The sequence below is a fragment of the Carassius carassius genome, chromosome 39 (genome assembly GCF_963082965.1).
Source record: "Carassius carassius chromosome 39, fCarCar2.1, whole genome shotgun sequence".
NCBI classification, from domain to species: Eukaryota; Metazoa; Chordata; class Actinopteri; order Cypriniformes; family Cyprinidae; genus Carassius; species Carassius carassius.
Window position 1 is genome coordinate 12,206,949 of NC_081793.1, and position 9,731 is coordinate 12,216,679.

Here is a 9,731-nt window from a genome sequence, read left to right on the forward strand (position 1 = left end):
ATGTTTGCATGCATAACAAAATCTTTTAGAGGGCATCTTCAGTCAACAAGCAAAGGTTGTTAATCTACATTTAAACATAGGATTGTGTTTCATATTAACATTAGAGATTGGTAGTGAAGTCAGCGGGGTTGGCTGCCTGTGCCGAATGCCACAGATGGTGAACAGACTGAGAGCACTAATCACGGTGGTGTTCCCAAGAAAAGAGTGAGAGTTTTCACAAGTATAGGTGCAGTGCCACTGTCACACACAACACAAATGTTCTTATTTTAAGGGAATTATAAAACACAAGTTCAAAACCTTCAAAGGGGATCACAAGATGTGTCATCTGCCTGTTTGATAAAGGTAGTGAAGAGACATCTGCTGACAGTCCCTGACTGTTGCTCAAACTAAGTGTGGATTGCACTTCCCACATATTCGTGTTACACCAAAGCACATCACATATCAGAATGTCATCAGTGTACCTTTTGAGATCTGTTTTTTTTTCTTTGCTCTGCTTTTTCCTTGTAAATTTAATTTTAATATTTAGCTATATATATATATATATATATATATATATATATATATATATATATATATATATAATATGAGACAGATATTATCTTTGTTCCTCACAGCTTGTACCCAGCCTGAAGTACCAGGTGATCCAGCCTGAGTGAGATATAGAAATCCCTGCCATTCTAAGCACAAAACTCTAGGGAGGCCATCGTCTTTGAATACAAAAGCCCACATGATTTTCCTTATAATATCTGTACAAAGAAACCCAGCAGCATTAAGTTTCCTGTTTAGACAGATGAGTGAGGGAGATGGTTTCCCTTGTTTTTTATGTTTGTTTTTTTTGTTTTGTTTTTGTGCATAGCATGCACCTCAAATAAACGTTTTGGATTTCAATATTGTTAGAGAATCTTAATTTTCTAAATGTCGAACATTATCTTTTTCAGATACTCATAAGACAGCCTGGGACAGTAAAAACACTTCATAGCATTAGACACTTCTCGGGCTTTAGCCATATTAAACAGTAAAGGACAGCAAAAGAGACTGTAAATTTCAAAGGCAGGACAGAGTGCTTACGCTGCAGGCCGCTCTGAGCAATAGATCGGCTACTGTTTTTTTCTAGAGTTCTGAATAGGACAGTAACGAGCAAAGGGCAAAGCAGAAGGGAGGAAGGCGCTTATGAAGTCAACCATCCGTCATCCCGTGCTCACTGCATTGCGCCTACTGTGGTGTGGTGAGAGCCATGTGTCAATTATGCTCTTCTTTTCTCAGAACACAGCCTCCCACCCCAACAGCCGCCTTCTGTGTATCTACTCCTTTCTGCTCTGATCAGTCCCATGTCTTGCATATTTCTTATTACAAATCCTGGAGCTCATTTTCTTTGCCCTTTCCCCATATGTTCTCTCACTCTTATATAATTCTCACTGGGAAAGCACTGGTGACTTCTGCCTTATGAAGACTGTCCAGTGTAAAAAATAAAATAAAAATAAATAAATAAATAAAAACACTTATGACTTGCTTAAATTTTTTACATTATTTAATCCATTTATCAATAATGTAAAAAATAATAATTCAAGATATCCTTGAAAACAAGATGTAATAGTGTAATGCTATGCTATTAAATGATGCCTAGATATTTTTCACTGAGAAACAAACCTAAAATATTTTGCTGTTTTCCAGCCCAGATTATTATATATTTGTATTTTCTGCCATGTATTTTATAATTGTTTTGTTTATTTTATTTTTGGTTGTATGTGTTGTATTTAAACCAATTACAGCTGAAAGATGATCTGGGTAGGTGATGTAACTTGAAATAATACATTACATGTATTTGCTTGGACATGGGATTTGCTTGAATTCCTTACAATGGCATGAAATTTTAAACAGTATAGGAACATATTTGTCTGTTCATTTGTCATGCAATGTGACCTTGGACCTTACAAAATGTTTCTCATCTACCGTTTGAATTTTGGAGCTGAACTGATTTGCAGATATAATACTCTGGTCATATTTAAACTCAGGCTCCAATAGCTTTGTGACAGTTTACATCAAGCCGAAGGAAATGTACTTTGTCCAAGCATACTCTTACCGCAAGGCTTCCCATGGGAATCCATATAGTCAGGGGAATGTGCCCAATTCATTTATGCACGCCACTGATCTTTGTTCTGAGAGCAAACAAGATCTCTATGCAAATCAAAGACTTGCTGAGATCGGTGCAACCAGGCACTGGCCAATTTTACAGTATGGCGAGTTCTGTATAAAATCAATGCAAGCTCCCCTCCCCATATGTCAAGTGAAGCATCAAAACATCCAACATTTTTCTTCACCGAGAGGATCGGTTAACTACGTTCAGAATCAACATAATAAATTTATGTATATTTTCCCTTAAGCGTTGTAGCCAGATTCGCCTTTGTGCTCTTAAAACCCTTGCGCAAACACACACACACCACACCATCCTCACAGTTTAGTAATAGTATTTTCAACAGAAAATGCTACCTTGATGAGCTTGCACCTGATCTGCGCCGACACCATGTGGCTATTCCTGAGATTTCCGACCCTAAACATGAGGCAAAGCTTCCCGTCCCGTTGTGAGATGACCGCGTCCTGGCTGAACATGAGGGTCTCTGCGCGTTTCTTGGGCTGAGACATCTTAATGAACATACAGCCGATGAGAAAGGCGTCCACGATCGATCCCAGCAGCGACTGGAACAGGAAAAGTATTATGCCCTCCGGGCACTTCTCCGTTATGTATCGGTACCCGTAGCCTATAGTCGCCTCAGTCTCGATGAAGAACAGGAAAGCGGAGGGAAAGTTGTAAACGTTGGCGACGCACGGCGTGTACGATTCGTCGTGGCCGTGGCCGAGGTCCCCGCGGATGTACGCGATGATCCACCACATAGATGCCATGATGAGCCACGCGACTGTGTACGTTAAAAGGAAAATAAGCAGGTTCCAGCGCCACTTGAGGTCCACGAGCGTGGTGAAGAGGTCGGAGATGTACCTACTGGTCTCACCGCCAAGGTTACCGTGCTGGACATTGCAGCGGCCGTTTTTCTCCACGAACCTCTGGCGTTTTCTTTTGGCCGGGGCAGAAAAGGACATAGCCCGGTTGGTGTAAACCACCTGATAGTCTTCGCCGAATTTTCGCCTGATCGTAGACATGATTCGCGAGCCACAATTGTCAGATAAAAGGATGTCTTAAGTTTCGCGCTGGTGTGTATCCACACGTTCGACGTAGCGCTTCATAGATCGACAACTTCACACTCAGCCTTTCAGATAAGATTATTTATGTTGCACAAATTATTGAAATGTATGGGTGTGCAAAACAATTAATAAATAAAGTAATTTAGTAAAAATAAAGCAAGTGCTCGCGTGTCGTTCTCGCAACTTCCCTCAGCTTGGAGATGTGTAGTGTAGATAAACTGCCGACGCGACAACGAATCTGAACTGACGCGCGCTTCTTCTGCCTATAAGATGAGAGAGAGAGAGAGAGAGAGAGAGAGAGAGGTTGAGCAAATGTGCTTGTGTGGGGGCTCAAATCATTGAGCAGTAGTAGTGTGAGGAGAAAGGGGTCGTTTCTTTTGAGCACATTTGTCTGTTGTAAAATACTAACATTACACTGCCATCTGCTGAGGGGATATATGCAGAGGAATATCTAAGTAATGACAAAATATGCTGCAATGAAACAGACAAACAAAAAAATATTAAAATCAGTATATTTTTGTATTTCTGAAATTTGATTGCAAAACACCATACAAAGGATTTATGTGAATGAATGGGAATTGGAAAAGTTTGACAATTTATACACCATATTTTGTAAGCTGATGCAAACGGTCACGTCCAGTTCATATGCACATGAATGAAAGTTGGTGATTAAAATAACAAAAATTCTGTAAAAAAAAAAAAAAAAAAATTATTTTATATATATATAAATTTTATATTAATTTACATAGATTTATTACAGTATACAAACTATTTTGCCTTATTATGTGATAAATTTGTAGTATATAAAAAAGTCATTATTATTTGTTATTGTCCAGCAGTTATTAAGCCAATTAAAAGCTAGAAATTAGAGAATAATTAAAGTTGCCTATAATATCCACTACCAGTCAAGTCTCTTCTGTTCACAAAGCCTGCATTTATTTGATCCAAAGTACAGCAAAACAGTAAACATAAATATTTTTATTAGACTATTTAAAATAACTGTTTTCTATCTGAATATATTTCAAAATGTTATTTGAGATTTTAAAGCTTGCTAAATAAAAATATGAATTTCTATAATTTCTATATATTTTTAAAATGATATACTGTATAATGTTGCAAAGGCTTTTTATTTCACATACATGCTGATCTTTATTCAAAGAATGCTGAAAAAAATGTACTCGTTTTAAATATTGATAATCAGCAAATCAGCATATTAGAATGATTTGATTTCTTAAGGATGTGACACTAAAGACTGGAGTAATGATACTGAAAATTCAACTTTGATCACAGGAATAAATAACATTTTAAAATATATTCAAATAGAAAATTGTTATTTTAACTTAATATTCACAATATTACTGCATTTGCTGTACTTTGGATCAAATAAATGCAGGCTTGGTGAGCAGAAAATACTTCTTTAAAAACATTACAAATCTTACTGTTCAAAAACTGTTGACTGGTAGGCTATAGATTACAGAAATGTTCAATTGTAAAGTTATATATATATATATATATATATATATAATGATATATATATATATAATGTCTGTCCCCCTCACTTCTGAAAAGATGATTACGCCCCTGATATACGTGTATATAGACTGATTAGAGAATTGCACAGGCTAATAATAAAAATAATAATAATAGTAAAAAAAAAAAAACGTCCAAGCAATTCTGTAAAGAACTAAATTACACGTCGGACAAAGATGTTCAGATAGGCACAATCTTCATTTGCATAGTGGCCCCCTGCTTGACTACTCCTGCCTGTATCCGTCTGTCTTCTCTTCACGACCCACAATTCCCAGCGTCGCCACAACATGGAAGAGGCCAACGTTTTGGCTGTAAAGTAACTCGAAGAATCGAGCGCCGAGATTCATTTGAAAGCTACGAATCGACCATGGTCGTGTACAAGTAAGTGGGATTGTGTTTGTGCTATTTATTTATGCCCGAGGTTTTAAAGATGAGGGATTGCGCACGACACAAAAGCTCCAAATGAAATCACAGCCGCTCAAGCGAGAGATGCGTTTCAGCGCCGAGCATCATTGTTTCTGCTGCCTGAGACTAATAAGGCGCTTTTAGCAAAAAATTAATAAATAAATCTACCTTTGCAAGCGTACACATATACCAGTCTCAGTGTGCTCATTACATCGCACTTATCGCCGCATATTCACGGCGGATTGTGTTACTGTGTATGGGCTATAATTAGGGATGTGACGAATGGATGAATGGTCACGATATATCACACTCGTGTACAGGGCAAGCACGAGAAAGTAGACAAAATTGTAGGAGTGCAGTTATTATCAAAGACACTACACTTGAAGCGCGCGATTCTCAGTGTATCGGTCTTCATTTTTTATGGGAGCATTATAGCGCTTCGCATGCGGTGTGGAGATAGGCTGTTAGCAGTAACGTTAGCTCTTTCATCTACATGCTATTGTTGGCTAACGTTAGCCCCGTTCGTAACGTAGTTCAATAAAACGCTTAATTTTGGTTGTATTTTAGTTGTATGTTTCTTGTATAGTGTATTCTTGCGTGGTTGTGTATACATGTACAAACAAGAGTTTGTTAAAAATCTTATTGAAGTTCTCGTGTGTTATTCTTTCGCTTTAGTTAGCCGTTAGCTGCTAATGGAGTCATTTAGATCGAGATGTGTTTGGTAATTGTGATGAACGAATAGATTAGCCGGATTTGATTAAACTGGTTACATTTTACACAGTTCAGCTCTGTGAAAGTATTTAATAATAGCAACCATGTGAAATATATGTATTCGTGTCCCTAAACTTGATATGATTAAAAAAGAAAATAATTTGCATTAAAAGACGGGGTTATATCAATAAGATTAAGTAGCTATCCATTAACGTTAGCTGATCATAATAGAGAACAATGCTGGGGCACCCACAGAGACTCACAGCTCGGACCGTTTTATTTTCGGAAAAGATAGTAAAACTACATTTTAAAGGTGTTTTAAGTATTTATTGAAGCCATTTCCTTTGTGTTTGCAAAAACGGTTTTAAATTCATCATTTTTGTCTCTAAACGAATGATGCTAAGGTTAGCTAACTGATCATCAAAGGACCAATCCGGGTCTTAGGGTTGTATTTATTTATTTATTTTAACTTGTGCTTATACAAGTGGGTAACCAAAACTAAAACAATTTATCATCCTTTATGGTGGGGTTGACCCGAATTTGGTTATGGTCTCAACACAAGAATCATCAACATGCTGTTATATTTTAAATGACTCAATATAGAAGATGAAAATAATACAATTTCCACACTTATGCAATGTCTATTATAAATATTCTTGAGAATTTAGTAAAAACTTTACAAAGACAAAGGGAAAGCTTGTTCTGTTTTATGATTTTGAAATAACACAATGATAGTTCTTAAGTTGCCTATATAATTGGTGGTTTAGTCCGCTTTCATTGCTGCTTGAGTAGTAAGGTAGATTACTAGAATCACTCTGACTTTGGAGAGGTCTGTAATTGCCAGTGCCTTGCACAGCAATTATGACCTTGATTTTTAGAGATATCTGATTACCAATGCAGCATAGTGGAACAATATCTGAATTTGCTTTGTCATGAAACATGCACTATAATTATAATTGGCCTAGTTAGTTTAAGCTTAATCAAATGATGGCATATCATACACACAATATGCACAATTCCCCAGATCATCAGCTAGTGTGGTGACCGTATTAATGAAATCAGTTATGTTCAGGAATAATTAAGAAAATGAAACATTGCACATTATTACACAAATACACTTATTTTCACTACACCTATCTTTTTCTATAAATTACTAATTATTTATAACTCATTAGTATAGGGCATGGCTATTCAATTAGTTTCATTTGAGGGCCGGATCATCGTATTGAAAATTTGAAGGGGGCCAACCCAATCCCTTTGGGTTGTGTTCTATAAAATAAAGAATTTAAATTAAACTTATATTCGGCAGTAAAATGAATTAATACTACCAACAGCAATGTCTATGAAAGGTTAACATTTGTATTGTCAATCAAAAAAAAAAAAAAAAAAAAAACTTACTAATCACACAATTTCTGTAATTAATTCTGACTAATTGATTACTAATATATATCCTCCAAATGAATGCAGAAACATCATTAAGATGGTATATTTATTGACTCATTATTAACAATCTTTTTTGATAATACTGCTGATGATGTCTATTAAACACATCTTCCTCTCAATTTGATACATTAATTAAAGTCTTTCAACATTACAGTATAATTAAGTGTTATTTTTTTACATTTATCTAGGCTCAAAAGTTGATTTCTGAAGAGTGATTTCTCTTTTTCGTTTCCATGATTTCCATCAATTTCCATAAAAATCTGACGTGCTTGAGGTATTTCTGACACATATCAGGTTTTCCCTCAGCTCTTTACGATTATTTTGAACTTTATAACTCATTTAAGGCCCTATGTAAAAAAAAAATAAATAATAATCACTCTTCAAAACTGTGTATTTTCACATAATTGTGTGTGTTTTTATTGTTTGAAGTGCTACTGGCATGCTTGTCTGAAGCGGCTAGCCAGCATATATGTTCAGCCGAACGCGCAGACTTTCAAACTACCGCATTTTTAGACTATAAGTCGCACCTGAGTATAAGTCGCTTCAGTCCAAAAATACGTCATGAGGGGAAAAACATATATACGTCGCACTGGACTATAAGGCGCATTTATTTACAACCAAGAACCAAGACAAAACATTACCGTCTACAGCCGCGAGAGGGCGCTCTATGCTGCTCAGTGGTAGTCTACAGGAGCACTGAGCAGTATAGAGCGCCCTCTCGCGGCTGTAGACGGTAATGTTTACACTTGGTTCATTTCTCCTGGTTCATGTCAAATTAATTTTGATAAATAAGTCGCACCTGACTATAAGTCGCAGGACCAGCCAAACTATGAAAAAAAAGTGCGACTTATAGTCCGGAAAATATGGTATACTGCATTTGATAATCACCTTTGTCAAGTCTGCGCTTTTTCTGCGTTATGACGTTATGTCTTTATACTCGTTTTAAACCAGAGTTGTGGATATCTCATAACTTCCTCTCACAAGCTCTTGTCAACATTGTCATCTATTTATGTTGCGTTCTCCGATAGATTGTTGCCAGGTTTTCACAAGAAAACTTGTCCAATGCTACTCTTTTTTTTTTTTTGGCGGGGTTCACCTGCTTAAATTCACGTTCCAGGGGATAAATATCATGTTATTTGAGTCGCTTCAACCTGCGGACATGAAAACAACCCTTGGCAACATTGTTAAAGTATCCCAATTCCACTGGAAAATCGTGGACTTGGCACTGTTGCGTCTCTTCCTTTTCTTTTCTGGCTGGCCCGGGCCAGTGTTGCCACCTTGTGGACAAACTACCTTAATTAATGAAAACACAATTCAAGCCATATATACGATCTGCACATACTCTTCTCACAGGACGGATAAAGATGATTGGCGGGCCACCAATTGAATAGCCCTGATATAGGGCATCAATGTACTAGATTAATTCATAATCCGTCTCATATTTTCATGTCTTCATAGCAAATTTCATCAATGAACTTTGGCCTGTTGAAGACTCAAGCATGAGTATTATCCAAGACAAGCTAGGCAATGAGTTTTTACGGAACGGAGGCATGGACCCCAACTTTCCCACCAGCATGATCATGTTCAGCCATTTACCTCCAGTGACCAGCTTCACACGCCTGACTTCGCAAACCTCCATGTCGGATCTGCCCCAAGAGATGATCCTGAAGAAGGAGCGTGACTCTCCTGACCATGGTGGTGGGTTTATCCACAGTATGGGTATCAAACAGGAGAAGCTCAGTGAGTTGGATTACCGCCTCCCGATGTATGCAACCGGAACTGGAACAGCAGGAGGAAAAAACACTGATATGCTGGACATCTCGCACAGCAACCACCAGAATATGCTTTTGCATGACCTAAGCCTTAGCAACGTAAGTCTAGATGATAACTTATTTATCGATACTCTGTGTTATACATACTGTACTGTTTTTGTTTGTTTATTTCTTGCCATATTTCTGTGTTTCATTAGCAGTTCTCTGGAAGACTGGGGAAAGACCCAAAAGAATCTGGGCCTAGAAGAGGGAGGAGAGCAAATGGAGAAGGAACAGATGGCAAAGCCAGAAGGAAACAAGGAGATTCTGCAAAGGTATGTATACCCTTTTATCAGTCACCATGTCATTTAAAACTTTCATAGTTTGTAGGTTTTTGAATTGTAAAGATTGATGTAACTGTCACAAATAGATTGTGCACACTCTTTTTAGACTTTTTTTTTTTTTGTTTTTTGTATGTATGGCAATAGTGGAAATGTTATCTACTGAAGTGTCCGATTATTAATTAACTTTTATTTCAACCAAAAATGAGCTCATAAATTACTCGCTCTCAAGTCATCCTAGTTGTATATTACTTTCTACTTTCAGAAAATCCAGTCGGAGTTATATTAAAAATCCTCTTTGATCTTTCAAGCTGTTTCATGGTACTCAGTGGGTGTTGCATGCATCATTCCAAAA

General features: G+C 37.1%; 2 protein-coding genes across 2 annotated transcripts in view; one reads left to right on the forward strand and one right to left on the reverse strand.

Annotated features, from left to right (window-relative positions):
• Positions 1-3,513, reverse strand: part of kcnj19b (potassium inwardly rectifying channel subfamily J member 19b) — a 29,228-nt gene extending 25,715 nt beyond the window's left edge. Inside the window, exon 1 of the mRNA XM_059530689.1 lies at positions 2,488-3,513. Coding sequence (XP_059386672.1) covers positions 2,488-3,153 — 666 coding nt within the window. The 5' untranslated portion in view covers positions 3,154-3,513. The remainder of the gene's footprint in view (positions 1-2,487) is intronic.
• Positions 3,514-4,935: 1,422 nt separating this feature from the next.
• Positions 4,936-9,433, forward strand: znf281b (zinc finger protein 281b). Its single transcript, XM_059530690.1, has 3 exons — positions 4,936-5,106; positions 8,743-9,155; positions 9,254-9,433. The coding sequence occupies exons 2-3, from the start codon at positions 8,784-8,786 to the stop codon at positions 9,416-9,418; spliced, it is 537 nt and encodes a 178-aa protein (XP_059386673.1). The 5' UTR covers positions 4,936-5,106; positions 8,743-8,783; the 3' UTR covers positions 9,419-9,433.
• Positions 9,434-9,731: the final 298 nt, after the last annotated feature.

What these genes read in the sequence shown, in the direction of transcription:
- znf281b (XM_059530690.1), top strand. Translation starts at nt 8,784, where the DNA reads ATGAGTATTATCCAAGACAAGCTAGGCAATGAGTTTTTACGGAACGGA. An exon ending in ATGACCTAAGCCTTAGCAAC is followed by an intron (nt 9,156 to 9,253) that starts GTAAGTCTAGAT and finishes GTGTTTCATTAG; the next exon opens with CAGTTCTCTGGAAGACTGGG.